This window comes from Tasmannia lanceolata, unplaced genomic scaffold, assembly GCF_043159265.1.
Source record: "Tasmannia lanceolata isolate RefF3 unplaced genomic scaffold, GAP_Taslan_0.1 ptg000026l, whole genome shotgun sequence".
Taxonomy (NCBI): Eukaryota; Viridiplantae; Streptophyta; class Magnoliopsida; order Canellales; family Winteraceae; genus Tasmannia; species Tasmannia lanceolata.
This window is the reverse complement of record NW_027518703.1, coordinates 8,797,684-8,813,349: the sequence shown is the minus strand read 5'-3', so window position 1 is coordinate 8,813,349 and position 15,666 is coordinate 8,797,684. Positions and strand designations below refer to the sequence as shown.

General features: G+C 37.4%; 1 protein-coding gene across 1 annotated transcript; it reads right to left on the bottom strand.

The window, feature by feature from the left end:
* Nucleotides 1-769: 769 nt before the first annotated feature.
* Nucleotides 770-11,026, bottom strand: LOC143858749 (uncharacterized). The gene is made up of 5 exons (XM_077369461.1): nt 10,272-11,026; nt 10,051-10,169; nt 9,752-9,832; nt 1,491-1,565; nt 770-1,404 (listed from the first exon to the last, which is right to left on the bottom strand). Exons 1-5 carry the CDS (start codon nt 10,903-10,905, stop codon nt 991-993), a joined length of 1,323 nt encoding a protein of 440 aa, XP_077225576.1. The 5' UTR covers nt 10,906-11,026; the 3' UTR covers nt 770-990.
* Between the last annotated feature and the right edge of the window lie 4,640 nt (nt 11,027-15,666).

Genomic DNA, 15,666 nt, shown 5'->3' with positions numbered 1-15,666 from the left:
CTTTGACCTCAAATGCGTACTGCAGAGGGGTGAAAATACCTCCCCCAATTTTTATTCAATGATCATATGGCCATGTGTTACCATGAAGATAAAATCTAATCACTATCAAATCTTGATCCAATGATCATCAGACATGGCACACAGGATTCGATCATATACAATTTAATCAATATCAAAGTGATTCATCGTCAGATCAACATTTGATGGGCATCAAGGCTCATAAGATTTGATCCCACCATGATGAGGTCACGGTCCACAACTTGCAACCGTTAGATTGCAGAATATTTAAATTCGTCAATTCCTGCCCTGAAAAGCTTAACAAGAATTTAGACTAAAAGATTTTTAACTTCAGTGTTAACGCATTTGGAAATTTAGACAAGAATCTTGCAGCCCTCGCATAGACCCTGGTTAAAATTCATAAACTGCACGCACAGACCTGCTGTTGCCCTGCCAATCTCTTCTTCCACTGATCCAACTCTTCATAACTGTTTAGAGTTGGTTTCATTTTGTTTTCACAGGCACCCGCATCTTCTGCATATTCTCTACGTCCTATTCTCTGCTACCTGCACAATATAGTCATGGGGAAGTTCCATACAGAGAGAAAATGAATTCTTGGGGGAAGGTCAAATCAAGCTTGTCTTGACTTAGAGAAAGTTGGTTATAGACTAGGAGTTCAAGTATCCATATCCATTCATTTTTTTTCAATTTCATGCAATCAAGCCTGTCATTTACTTGAAGAAAGTAAAACAACCAAAGGAATTCTGAGATGGATGATAAATCTAGCTTGAGGTGTTTTTTTGCTATCTATCAATTGGGATGATATGCTCCCTTTGTTTCAACTACAAAATAGTCAGGGAGGAGGAGATGCATTTTTGGAAACGTTCAACTTCCATATGCTTCCAGAGACCAATGTTTCTTCCCTAACAACAAAGCTAGCATACTAACCAGATGCCTACCTAAGCAACCAAAAGCAAAACACCACCTTGAAAACTAAGACCCACTTGACTCCACTTCAGCAGGGGCATCGCCACCATGATCGTTGATGTACAACATCGTTGTTGGACCAGCATGCCTACCACCACCCCCTCCCCTTGCATAATTTGCATTATAATAATTTCTCGGATAATAATTTCCAGGCTCGTAATACTGGCTGCGACCATTCTGATAGTTGCCACCACCCCTGCTGCCACGACCGCCACGACTGTTTGGGTAACCACCTCTACGGCCACCACCACGTGCACCCCCTCTTTGGTTCTGGTATGTCTTACGTGGAACGTGCTGTTGTTCCTTTGTCTCTGCATTACCCACCTCATTCTGCTCCTCCATATCAGGTTGAGGTTCGGATAGGTCCTCCTGTTGAGCCGAAATGACATCTCCAGCAGGATCAAGGGTGTCTAACTCATCCTGAATAGTCAAAATTCCACTGCCATAAGCTAAATGAAACAATGAGGCAAAGAATACTATAGAGACTCAAGGAAACAAAATGGCACCTTAGTAAGTCCCTCGACAGAATTTGATTGATCAACAACAGTGTCCTTTCCCTTAAAATCTGCAACTTCTTCAACCTGCCAAAACATGTAGAGTTGGGAATCAGAGGTCAAGATACAGTAGAGACAAAACTATCACTAAATGTGAAAAAGAAATGCATAGTTAAATAAACAAGACAATCTCAAGATGTAATTTTCCTAAGAAATACCACAGTCCAACATTGCTCGTCAATGAAGAGGTAAATGTCACTCAGACCAAACTCATTATTGCCAACTGTTTCCTTTTATCCTTCTTCTCAGAAGAACTTTCATGTTCTTTAGTTTGAGACCATCCCAAAGATTCAGGAAACCGTGCTGATCGTATCTGATGGTAATTTAAATTTAAATTTCATCCAATCAGAACCCATTTTGGCAATTTTTTGCAGTGATTTCTGTCATACCAGCATGTCTTCAACCATACAGTCCAAAAGATTAACTCCAAAACTGACCTTAATTGATTACGACAGACTGCAACTGCCCCTGATAAGTTGGAATAACCACAAAGTACTTTACTACTGCCCATGCATAATTTCAGAAGAGAACTTAACATATTCATCAGAAACTTTCTTGGGGAAAATTCAGGAAAATAATTAAAAACTACTCTAATGAACGAAGGTTTGAAATTTCATGCCTTTTTCCTAACAGTATAACATGATAGGATGTTAAGACAGGGAAGGATAAAAATATGAGTTACAATACCCATATATTACAGCCGAGCACACCCACTATCAGTTAAGACTTATAGCATCAGAAAGCAACAGACACACGATGGTTGCTTGGCTGGGGAAAATATTCTTTATTCTGGGTCCAATATTTTTTCTAATTATTGGAATTTCATATGTTTTCATGATTCTTCTAGTTCTCAGCACCTCAATATTCAGGAGTATGCAAATTGGATTCGGGATCGACTAGCGAAACCAGGAGAACCTCTCAATAAAAGGTGAAGCTTGCCTTAGGGTTCATACATTTATTGAAGATGCTTGCAGAGGCCCTTTATCTCTTCCATTCCTTTGCATCAGCTACCTAATCCATTATTTATTCTTCTGGATTACAAAAGCTAGTCTTACGGCCTCATTGCATATCACCAAATTGGCTGTTATTTGCAATAAGGTTATCTTCTTCAAATTTATTGCTGACTCATGTGTCCTACCGTGTCCGACACGACATGCATGTCCACACGTGTCGACACTCCTTTGCACACTTTTACTTGTATTGCTGGAAGTGTTAGACTTAATGTGGGTGTGTGGACATGTTTTGGTACCGTGTCAAGTGTGACATTCTGTTTTTTTATTGAATATTGTGTTTACCTCATTTAGACAACTCGTATCCATGTCGAAACTGGACACACGAATCCATATCCACATATACTTTCCATTTTAGCCGTGTCCCCATTTCTAAAGTTTAGGGGTTTGCCGTGTCCGACACTCCGTGTTTGTGTCGACACGCGACACTTGTGTCCGTGTCCACAAATCGTAGGTTATCTTAAGTTAATATTATTTGATGATGGGCTATTGAGGCCACTTTGGAACCATGAACTAAGATAGATATAGTAAAAGCATTATAACCATTATCATTAAAAAAAAAGTATTAAAACCATTATTTGCAAATAATAGCATATGCAAATAAGATTATACAAAAATAATTTTTAAAGGGTAAGAAGTGCTTAGTGTCAGTTACCCATATTAGGACCTAGTTGTCAGATAAAAATCATACAGTCTCACTGCAAACCATGCAACTTACTTTCACACCACTGCAAACCATGCAACTTAATTTCACACCTTGTGACTAAAACTCAACTGAACAAGATTCTGTTGAGACTCAAGCTGTTTCTAATGTTTCATTCAAGTCACCAAGTGTTAAGGAGGAGTCCAGGTACTCTTACACTACTTAGTTTTACTTCTTCCTGTTACTCCCTCAAAAGTCAATACTCTAGACCTATTTGATTTGGAGACATTATCTGTGGTTAATCTTGAAATTTGTGTCCCTTTATTCAAACCACCATCCAGCATGCTTTTCTTGCCGCAATCATTTTGAGGCCTTGAGGGACATCTCGAAGAGATCTAGTGTCCAAATGGCAAAAGATTTCAACAGAGTGTTTATGTGGCTGTAAAGATACAAGATACAACCTCCCGTGGGGAAAGACGAGTAGTAGAGGCATATCAGAAAAGGATAGGCTGTAATTATAGTGGTGGTAGAGTTACTTCAGCGGTATAAACATCTTTAAAATTCTACTTACAAAATTGAATGGGAACGCCAAGGGATTCATCAAAATGTTAGTGCAGCTCAATGAAAACAAAGAAAACACAATAAATGAAACAAAATAGCATACAGAAGTATATGTACAGCACATTTTAGAATGTAGCATTGTAATGTACCCTAATAACAAAGAAAACAATTTATTTGGGTTTGGAAGGGACCATGTGGAACTCCTATGATATGTGGAAACGGATTCGTGTGTCGAGTGTCAATACGGATATGAGGCGTCTGACACTGCAACCCCTAAAAATCTAGAAACGGGGACTCGCCCATACACATGCTTACATATAAAATTAGTAATTGCTAATCACAATTTAAAAGAAAATAAATATTGGCAATGTAGCATTCTAATGGACTCTAATAACAAAGAAAACAGTTTATTTGGGTTTGGAAGGGACCATGTAAACTCCTACGACACATGCATACATACAAATTACTGATTAGCTGTCATAATTTAAAACAAAATAAATACGGTATTCATTTAACAAGCTAATAAATCATGATTAAGAAACTATGTCTCAAAGAAATATGAGAAATCAAATAACATTGCATTCACTAATCTAATATAGTTATCTTCAGTTCTTCACTCCAATATGCATCGAGAAAGAAAGAACTAAAGGATACAATGAATATAATATTGGAAGAAGTGTTTGTTTAGTGTTTTAGGTTTAGGGGAGGGAAGATAACAAATATTAGTGAAAGAAGAGTGCCCGCTTGACATTGTAGTATTTTACTTGACATTGTACAAAAACGTCTAGACGTGCCCGCTTTAAGTTTGACAGTTCCAATATGTTTACAAGTGTCGAAAGGAGTGTCAATACATGTCGACACGCTGCTGAAAATTCAAAGTGTTGACTTGATCATAGAACTCTAACAGAGGATTAGCGTGAGACTATAACTGAAGTTTACGAACATATAAATCTACTCCTATGCATAAGTTAGTTACACCAAAACCATAAACCACCTTTTTATTTTGGAATGGAATTTCACTCAATGCAGCAAAAAAGCTTTTGTCTTCCTCCTAGGGTATAGAAGATTTCAAGCAAACCCACACAAATGATGAATTGGTCTAGTTTTGTAGGTCGATAACCATAGACGAGCTTGGGAGTATTAGGAATCTTGATTCCTCGAAAATTGATTCAGAAACGGACTTTTGGGAATCCCGTTTCAGAAACGTGGGAAACGCGAATCCACTCTATGGGAAGTTCGATTCCCACTCTATGGGAAACGCGTATCCACCTCTGTGGGAAGTGCATTTCGTATCTGCCCTCCTTGTCTCTTGTTAGTCCTCTTCCTCTTCCTCTTCTTAGTATTTACATGTAATGTCATTTAAGTACTTAAGATTTACATGCAAATAAGGGAATAACCCACATTTGAATAAATTAAAAACAGTTTCAAGACTCAAATCTAAAAGGATAAAAAGTCAACTTTCCAGTTACAGTACAAAATTCGAAAAAAAAAAAAAACGAGTAGGGTCAAAATCTTAACTTCCAAACGATGGGGTATTTTCAATTTCTAAAATTCATAAATTATATCATGTCCAAACATTATTAAATCTCAAAAGTCAAGTAAAAAAAATCTCATAATTTTTTTTTAAAATTTTCTTCTTGTCAAGCACTGGTCAACGCATTGGTCAACACAGGCATTCGAGCTAATGGTGATTTTCCTTTAAGTAAATGTTGCATCTTTTAATAAAAAGTATTTTTTTTAATATTTGGTTCATATAATTATTTCGTATATTTTTTTTAGTAATTATTTTTAAATATTTAATGATTAAAAAAAATTCTCTGACCCTTTCCGCTTCCCGCTTCCCACCTTCCTGCCCGCTTCCCGCTCTCGCAACCTTGCAAAGGATACATTAACGACCAGTGGCCAGAGAGATATGGGAGGAACTCACATGTCATGAACTTTCAGGTTTATCATCCAAAAGGGATGCTATCATCAAATCAGTTGATGCATCTATTTACGAGAAAAATGGAGTATTACTACAAGAAGATCAAATAGGTAATACAAGGAATTAAGACGACCAAACTTCAAATGGATTTGCTAGCGTCCATCGCAGAAGGCATTTCGTGGATGGTCTGTTGCATTTGAGAGCAGCCACACAGTGAATGAAGACAAAATCTGCTGAAAAGTGAGCCTGCGCAAAATGCCTTATGTGATGGACACTAGCAAATCCCAAGTTCAAATATCATTTAAATCGATGAAATTTAATTGATTTGATACGGTTTAATAAATGGAATGCAAATCATCGGAGTAATGATTTATTATTGATTAAGAAGCCCAGTATCTATTTGATTAGCAATCCTTCAATGCAACTACATCAGCACATGCATCCTAACTTGTGGTGTTGAGTTTTTTTCAGTATTGTTATAGATTTTGTTCTTTTAACTACTATGAAAAAATCTTGAAGGTGCAGTCAAGATTCAAGTTGACACCTTCAAGCCAATGAGTATGAACTTTATACGATTATAGGACAGAAGCACTAGGCATGTCCTTGTGCGTTTCTATGGCAAGTTAGTGGCCATGCCCTTACCTATAAGCTACAAGCAACATTAAAGACCTGCACTCAGTCCCCATCGGTCTATGGATTTAAGCATCTTCCACACTAAAATATGATATGTGCCAAATGATGAACAAAGTGCATGCATGAACCAAATATAAATTGGTAAATAGCATACAAATTACAACCTTGAAACATGTAGAATCTGTAGATCAACCATAATATCAACTAATTTTTACAGAATCAAAGATAATAGTCACACTACAAAGAAGTCTTCTTGAATTCAACATGCGTTCAAGTGTTGAAAACCGGTTTTATAGACTTGTCCGTTCAAGCATCAACATGACAGCATCAACATGACTAGGAGATCCACTACAAATGAACCCAATATGTTGGAGCAGGTTGTGTTGGTCTGGTTGTGGTTTGCCTAATTCACAAATCAAATTTTTTCCTATTCTAATTGATCTTTCTAAGTTGTTAATTGTTTAGATTATAATTGTTAACTTCTATGGTATATTTTTAGGGAAATGATAAATGCGCCCCTTTTCCTCACCAGGGACACCCAGCAGCAGTGTATCAATGACTGCAGAGGGGCTGATGTACTTCCCGTCAGAAGTATTCAATGGATTTGATTTCCACGTACACTGCAGTTGGGTGTCCCCGGTGATGAAAAAGGGCGCATCTATCATTTCCCTATTTTTAATATAATAATACTGTATATTTTATAACAATAATATGGTTGTAAGTTGTAATATTTTTGGATTCGAATCTAAACTTCACAGCATAAGTAAATTTATTTAACCAAGAGGTTAATGAGGTGATGCTTTCTAAGTACTAAGTAGTTGGTAAAAAAAAAAAGTCAGGGACTATTTGAGTTTTAAAAGAATAGCGAATTACACTACAGACAAGGCAACGCTAGTTCAACTTCAAACATTAAGTGCCTTCCTGTTAGAAATAATACATAGATATGTAATGTTAATAGAAGATATGTTATTAGCTGTTTTCTTCCGTATATATCACTACAATAGGGTTGTGATCATTATCTTAATACAATCAAACTCCAGAAACAGCTGGCCTCTCCTCTTGCTCCCTTTTCTTTCTTCTCCCTCTCAATCTACATCACATTCACACTGATTGTACATGGTATTAGAGCAAAGCTGGAAAAGATCCAAAGAAGATCTTCATTCAACTCAATAGAAGTATCTCACCCATATCTTGAAATCACCAGCTCCTAATTTCTTTTTTTCTCTTCCAATTTGAAGTCTAGTTCTTCCTATTTTATCCTCTCAACTCTTCAAAACCCTAGGTTTCCACTTTATATACTTTCTTCCTATTCTATGAATTTATTTTCTCAATGCCATATTTCATTTATTTGAAACCCTATCTAAACACACATTTCATCGATCTGCAACACTAGCCTACAATATTTGAAATCCAAGCAATGCTCTATTTTCTTCTTATTCTTTTGGAAAACCCTATCTCATTCATACTTCCCTTGAAAAACCGCTTCTCTATTTGAAATCCTAGCCCTGAACAGATATTTTCTCTCTTTCTACAAATACCTCCCTTTGGCCATACTTATTTTATTATTCACAATTTCACTCTTTCTAGAAATCCCTCCCTTTGGCCATACTTATTTCAGGGAAATGTTATCAGCACTACTGTATTTTGATGAGGGCACTCCTCACTTTATTAAAAATACGGTATGGCCCACACCATAGGATGATCCAGACCATCCATTAGATGGGCCACAGCCTAGCCCCAAAAATTATTTCCATAGGTTGATCCTAACCCTCCGATCTATAGAGGGTTAGGAACTTAGGATCAACCCTCTAACATTCAGATCTATAGAGGGTTAGGATCAACCCTCTCACATTTAGATTAAATATTGCCTAGTATGTATCAAACCTTGCCTAGCATGTATCAAACCTTTGGAAGGGCAATATGGAAAAACATGTGTGTTTCCTTGACTATCCTAATCTATTTTATATTATAATCATACAGATTTCATATTTATGTTATAAACATTGTATTTAGATATATGGTAATTGAAAATGCACCACACCCCAGATGCAATCAATTTTGCACATGGAAGCCATTGTTTTTCCTAAAAGAGGCAACCTGTTTGGTTCCTACTAAGTCGCGGTCCCAACTATGAAACCATTTTCACTGAGGGATGTTGTCCATCCACACAGCATTCCTCTTGTATTTGTTATTTAATTTTATTTCTCATAATTTCTTCCTAATGTTTCTAGTGTTTATAATTCTTTTCAGGCAGAAGAGCTCGCATCTTATTCAATACATACACTACCAAATTATATGTGTACATATATGTATATATACATGTGTGTAGTGTATTGTATATGTATCAGTTTTTGGGTAGCTGATAGTGCGCAAATACCACCATTATTTATCCTAGTTAACTAGGTGATACTTTGAAAATGATCATGTGATCATGGGCTCAAATTACACCATGGGAAAGGAATGAAAAATCGCAACAAACAGCATAGATATAATACCTTTAAAAAGGATCAGATTCAACCAAAATGTCACATATTTCGCACATCAGTCCATGCTCTACAGTAAACTACCAAGCTTTGCACCAAGCATATGCAGACTAGAACAAAATTCTGAAGTTACCGCCTCTTTGTTCAAAGAGAACTCAAGATGAATTGAGCCCCCGAGTTTCTAGAATACACTAGAATGCTAAAACCATTAAACAATAGGGCCACAGAAAATGCAAATGATGACATTAGTCACTTGGAAACTAGTTTCACAACAAAAGCAACCTATTAACATCAAAAATGAAACTTCTACCCCCAAAAAATATATATTTGAAATAAGTCAACCCTCAACTGGAGAAAAGAACTGCTTATATGAGCTCCTACATATAAAATATGTTGTCTTCTATAGACTCCTCTGGATTGTTATGGCAAGAGTCCTCTAAATCCATGTTATTAACAGGAGAAAAGTTTTAGCTTCTTCTCTGTTAATCAGTCTATAGAAAAGTAATGAAAATAAGCACAGTCCCAAATATCCTTAGCAATGCTAAAATGGAATAACACTATTGTAATCTGTAAAGATTAACAAAAAAATCACAATGTGTGCAACAAAAAAACATAATGCAGCTACTTAAAAAGCACATCAATAATGACATAAAATGAAGTTAACGCTAAAAAAGCCATATGTATAGCCACAACAAAAATCCAAACACAATGAGCACATTCATAAATCTGATCAAACAAGTTAAAAGAAAAACTAAGAAGTCCCAAGCTCTGTAGATTTAAACCACTACAAGAGACTAGAATATCAACATCTAAAATCACTTTTACTGAGAGATTGAAACATGTCCTTAAATTAGGAACCAACAATAATTAAACACAGATTAAGGTTTCACTAAATAAGTCGATCTTCTAGCTTAAGAATATCCGATCCAAGACTACTTGAGATGAGATAAAAGTTTCACCTTTTGCTGATATTCGGCTGCCAATGCACCTTCTGTCTGGATACCTAGATCAGTCACCGTGGAGGATTCTTGCACAGATACCTGAGAAGAAGCATACTAGAAGGATAAAAAACTGCTACTTTATATAGAGACATCGAACCAGCCCAACCAAAAATTAAAGCTGTATGCATTATATGGACAGAAAGCAACCAACTGGGATCATTCAATACAACCTTATGAAAATTGATACCAAGACAATTAGACAAACCCATGGAAATACCCCAAAACTATGCAACTTTATTGCATTTGTGCACAGATACCTGAGAAGAAGCATATTTCCCCGCAGCCGCTGCCACATCAACCGGAGCTTTCATCTCCGGCGTTGTCGTAAAATAATCCGACGCAAGTATCTTGTTCAGCCGCTCTCTCAATCCCGCATCTACAAATCAAAACATAGATTAAAAAAAAAATCACTAACTCACCCCATTATTTCTTCAAAAATTTCATACATACGAAATGGGGCAAAGGGTTGGGACAATACAAGTAACAGCAGCACCAGGTTGAATTGGGTGATCCGAATTCTCGAGCCAGAGCTTGGCATGCTGGACGCAACTTCGAAGGGCGTTCTTGTGAGAAAGACTAGAATGAACTGGTCGAGCCATAACCAAACCCCCAAGCATAGAAATGAAATCGAGATCAGTCTCTGCAAGAATAACCGTGGCTTCATCAGTCACATAATCGTAAGTCAAACAGCATTCTCTCTCATGTGTTCGCGTAAGCATTGTAGAGGTAAATTCACTCTGAGGCTTAACATCAAACAGGTAGCCGAAGTAGAGGAGATTCAACAGATCTTCAACAGAATCTGAGGTTTTAGTTGGGGGGTCTTCGGATTTGATATTGGCACTATTTTTGGAAGGGTTAGGGTTTTGGTGGGAGAGGGAGAGTTCTTCTTGGAGGGCGAGGGAGAGGGGTTGGCGTAGCTTTTCGTATTCTTCGATGAGGATTGAGACTGAGGGTTTTGAACGGAGGACTTCTTCTTGCTCTTTGTTGAGGGGTTTTCCTTGGGACATGTTTTCTTCCATTTGGAGGATTCGATTGTATTTCTTCTTAAGTGCGCGAAGGCGTTTGTTCATTAGGTTTAAAACTGGGCCTTCTGTTGCTTCTGAGCTCGCCATTTCAAACCCTAACCCTAACTCTCTCTCTCTCTCTGTTTCTCTGGTTGTAGGGTTTTTTATGTGAGAGTACGGTGTGGGAGAGGAAGAAGACGGAGGGGCGTTTGGGATTTTTTAGGGGAAGAGAAGGGTGACTTGATAGAGAATACACTATAGAGGGGCATGATTAATATTCTCCATTATTACTGGGGAGGTCATAAATTTGTCCCCTTTTATTTTTTTGGGCCAGCCTCTTTTAGTGTATTTATGGTTCTTTTTCTACACTAGAAGGGATTGGATCGGGGAAGAAGGGGGATTTACATCCCCTTATTATTATTACAGTGGATTAGATGGGAGTATTCTGATTTGTATAGTGGCACTACTTTTATTTTAATATGACAAAATACCCTTGGCAGCTCTATCCATAAATCATGCAATGAGGTATGCTTCCTAATACTTATGTGCTCCAATAGCTTAAAAGTCATGTGAATGTGACTATGTTCCAACATTTGATCATCCAATGTGGATGGTCAAAATTTACCTGTCCAAGTTCAATGGGAAAAATATATTCTGAATAGTAGAACTTTGGAGAGGGAGTGTCCGAGTGTGGTTGATGTTTTTATTGAAGTTTATGTCAAATTCACCATCCTCGAATAGGGGTGCAACTCGGGTCGGAGGTTAAGACAACCCTAACCTAACCCGAGATAGCATTCCCTCAATCCTAACCCAACCCAACCCAACTTGGCCTTGGGCTGAGGTGGTCAACCCTAACCCAACTCATCTAATATGAAATCAGGTCGGGTTGAGTAAGGTTCACCTTGGGCTTAACACAAAAACACAATAACTCAAAGAAAATCAATGTAAAATTAGAGGACGAAGGTCCGTTCAGGTTGGTTCAGGTTGCCAAGGCCTCAACCCTAACCCAACCCGAAATTAAATCGGGTTGGCTTTTCCCAACCCTAACCCTAACCCAACCCAAGGAAATGCCAACCCAACCCAAGGAAATGCCAACCCAACCCAAGCCAAAATCGGGTTGAGCCCGACCCTAGTTGCACCCCTACCCTTGAATATGGATTCTACAAAAAATGTGCTACCAAACAGAATAAAGAAGTATGTTGTCAAATACACTTTCACCGAAAAAATACGTATCATTGTTTTGGCTTTCGTTGAAGTAGAAAAATGTATTTTACAAGGGAGTTTGGTTGATACGTTTATTAAAGTTTATGTCAAATTAACCATCCTTAAATGTGGATTCCACAAAAAATGCGCTACCAAACCCATTCGCTTTCGTTGAAGTATTTCTTGAAAATGTATTTTACAAGGTTTTAGTTGCTTATTTTCATAGAATACTTATTCAGGGGTGGTGAATTTGACACAAGATTTCTTTGGAAAATGACATTCATCCTTATCCCTATGATTTCCCTTTTAATAAAAGTAAAACTGCAACCATATCCTCTCCTCGACCTAAAGAAATTCTTTCACATGACTCCTCTGATGGGTCGCACCATCTCTTTGTCTCTACTCGTTCCAAACGCGGCCCCTCACTAGTTAGCCCTTGCCTCTAAATGCCCAAATCCCAGTGTATATATGTGTGTGTGGTGAGAGTTGATATTGGATAAGTTTATAATCTCTTTACTTTAATAGAAAACCAACGGTCTCAACTTTGTTCTTCAACCCAAGTTAATAATATCTGTAAGTAATTATTTGCCAAATATTTGCCATGTCCTACTATTTTGTTTATTAATAAAAGAAATTTTACTTGAAACATATAATAGGATTACTATCTAAGGTGCTTTGAACTGGTACAACCCGTCGGAATGCATTTTCGATAAAATACAAACCATTGGTATGCCTTCTTCAGGTTTTCCACAAAAATGTAACACTTTGATGGCATTGACAGAGTTATTAAGTACCCAATAATGATTATTGGCCTTGTAGATTAGTGATGTAAGTAGTCAATAGAGAGAAGACAAGCATTGGATTTGACCGGAACTTACCTCGTTGAACAATGGTAAGCAGTGTTTGGTTGCCAACCTCATAGAGCAGTGGTATGAAGTGTCATTACCAATATAAAGAGAAAGAGAAGAGAGAGAAAGAAATAAAAGCATTCCAAGATGTGGATTTTGGCTTGGATTTTATGGCGAACGGACAAGAGTGACACATCAACAGACATGCAATGATTAACTAAGAGACATCCTTAATAATCTCCCGGAATATCAATGATATATTAGAAACCAAACAAGGGTTTTGCTGACATGGCACCCAAATGCCAAGCAAAACCCCTAACCCATCCAGGCTTTTGCCCAACCAAAGACACCCTGGATTTCTGTACAATTGGTCTTGTATTATTCATATGCAAAAATGCCAAATTCCCTTTTTGCTTCTTTTTTTTTGGTTTTTTTGGAAGACAAAAGATATAGGACTTTGTTATGAGTTTTCTTCTGTTCTATTAATTAATTTCACTTTTCTATCTCTCCTTTTTGCTTATTCTTACAAGTTGTGTGCAATTGAAAGAAGTAAAATGAATCAAAGGGCACCTCATAAATGACTGAAACATCATAATAAATTTTTTCCTTTGAATTGGGCTAAAGAGAAAACAAAAGGGAAAAAACCAAAACACCTGATTTCCCAAACTGTGCGATTTCCTTCTCTCATAGCATTGGCAAAAATAACCTTATCCCACCCTCCTACCCCACAAGAACTCATAAAAACTTGCTTGAAAGAGCTCCCTAAGTTTGCAGAGCAGAGCACATTACAAATGTCTAATTATTGCTTTTCACTTTTGCAAACAAAGGGTGTGAAAAAGAACCATACTACCACCCTCTTCTCTTATTTCTGCAGTTCAAACTCTGACCCCATGACTTTTTTTATCTCAATATCAATGAAAAGAAAACTTTTGCCACATAGGGAATTAGATGGAGAAGCCATATTTGCCATATAGGGAATCAGATAGAGAAGCCATGTGGGAGGTTCCAATAAAGTTGACTGTTCGTGATGTGCATATGAATCCTATAATTTCCTTTTTCCCTTTTTCTTACAGTTCATATCTAGTTTTAAATTTTAAATTTTCATCTCAAATTTTGTTTTCTAAGCATGATTTTTTGAAATTACAGTGGATAACCCTCCTTATGTACCAGTGGTTCGAATTAGCTTAGAGGAAAAAACCCGCCTTATGTACGCTCATTTCCTAAGTGTAAGCTCAATTGGATATTTAGTCAAGATTTTAGTTGGGTTTTTTTTTTTTTTTTCCTATTTTGCTTGGTTGATAGTAATTTTAAGCTTGGTTTTTCAACTTCTATTTTCCAAATATTTTTATACGAAAATTTAGTAGATAAATTGTGCTTCCGTAGCCAGAATTTGCTAACTTTACGCATCCCTTAGCATGGTAAGTTCTTGCTTTATCAGGAAGATCGTATAGAGCTTTTTTCCAAATCGCCCTCTTGATAAAGCAGGCTAGCATCTTGATGAGATAGGAATCCCATGAGGACGGTCCGTCGATTATGGTTAACTTGTAGCTACAATTAACCATGGATAATTGGTCCTCGCACATTGCTCAACCCTTGTTATTCATTTATAGTCATCGTCAATGCATCTAAGGGCTCCATCGCTTTGCTAGTGATGTGATTAAGCATACTGATTGGGTTTTTGATGTGGGTTCATCTTGCTGACCATGGGCTATCGGTCTGCATAGGGATTGACCTCTTAATTCATTTACGATCATCATCAATTCATTAACGATTATCAAGCACCCGTATAGGATTATGATGTGGGTCCACTATATTGTTCATGGTTAACCCATGACCATAGCTAACTATAGAACATCTTCTTCTTTTTTTCGCCCACGGGTCAACCCCCATCATTTATTTATGATCCATATTAATGCATCGAATCGCTACTCTTGTGCTGGATATATGATCAAGCAACTTCATAGGGTTGTAACACGGGTCCACCTTATCGACTACCCCAACTTCATAGGGTTGAACACAAACCCCATCATTCATTTACGACTACCCCTTCACTAAAGATATGATCAAGCCCCCTCATAAGGTTATGTCATGGGTCCTCGCACGTAGGTCAGCTCCCGGCATTCGTTTAGGATCCATACCGATACATTAGGGTCTCTACTGTTTTGCCAGATATATGATCAAGTATCCTCGGAGGGCTATCGAGCGGGTCAACCGGGTCAACCATGATCAGCCCATGACTAAAATTAATCATGAACCATTAGTCCTCACATGCGGGTCAAGCAATGCAGCTGGGTTCCTCCTCATTTGCCAAATATACGAACAATCACCATCACGGTTATGACATGTCTACTCACAGTTGGTCATTGTTAGCTCACGACCACAATTTACCATGGACCATCGGTTCTCGCACTTTGGTCAACCAGTCATCAATTTATGAATCCTAATGACACACTTGTGTCTATACTAGTAATGCTAGCGAGACCGAGCAGGGACGGAACAAATGGGTTCTCGCCGCAACATCACAACTGATGAAAGCAACCCTTAAGTTCATGAAAATAATCAAAAAGTAGATTTTTTTCTTTTTTTTTGCATACATGGCACATTCTCATTGTTGGGTTCTTCCATTGGTCTTACTTTAGGTTATCCTATGATTTTCCTTATAGTTGGTCATAAACTCTCTTATTCTTTCCTTTTTACGAAAGAATAAGAGATGCTACCCATATATCTTGATTTATATAAATGAAACACACACAAAAAAAAAATCACAAGAAAAAATTGTCCTCATCATTTATTTTTCTTTTATGCTTAATATCAGGAA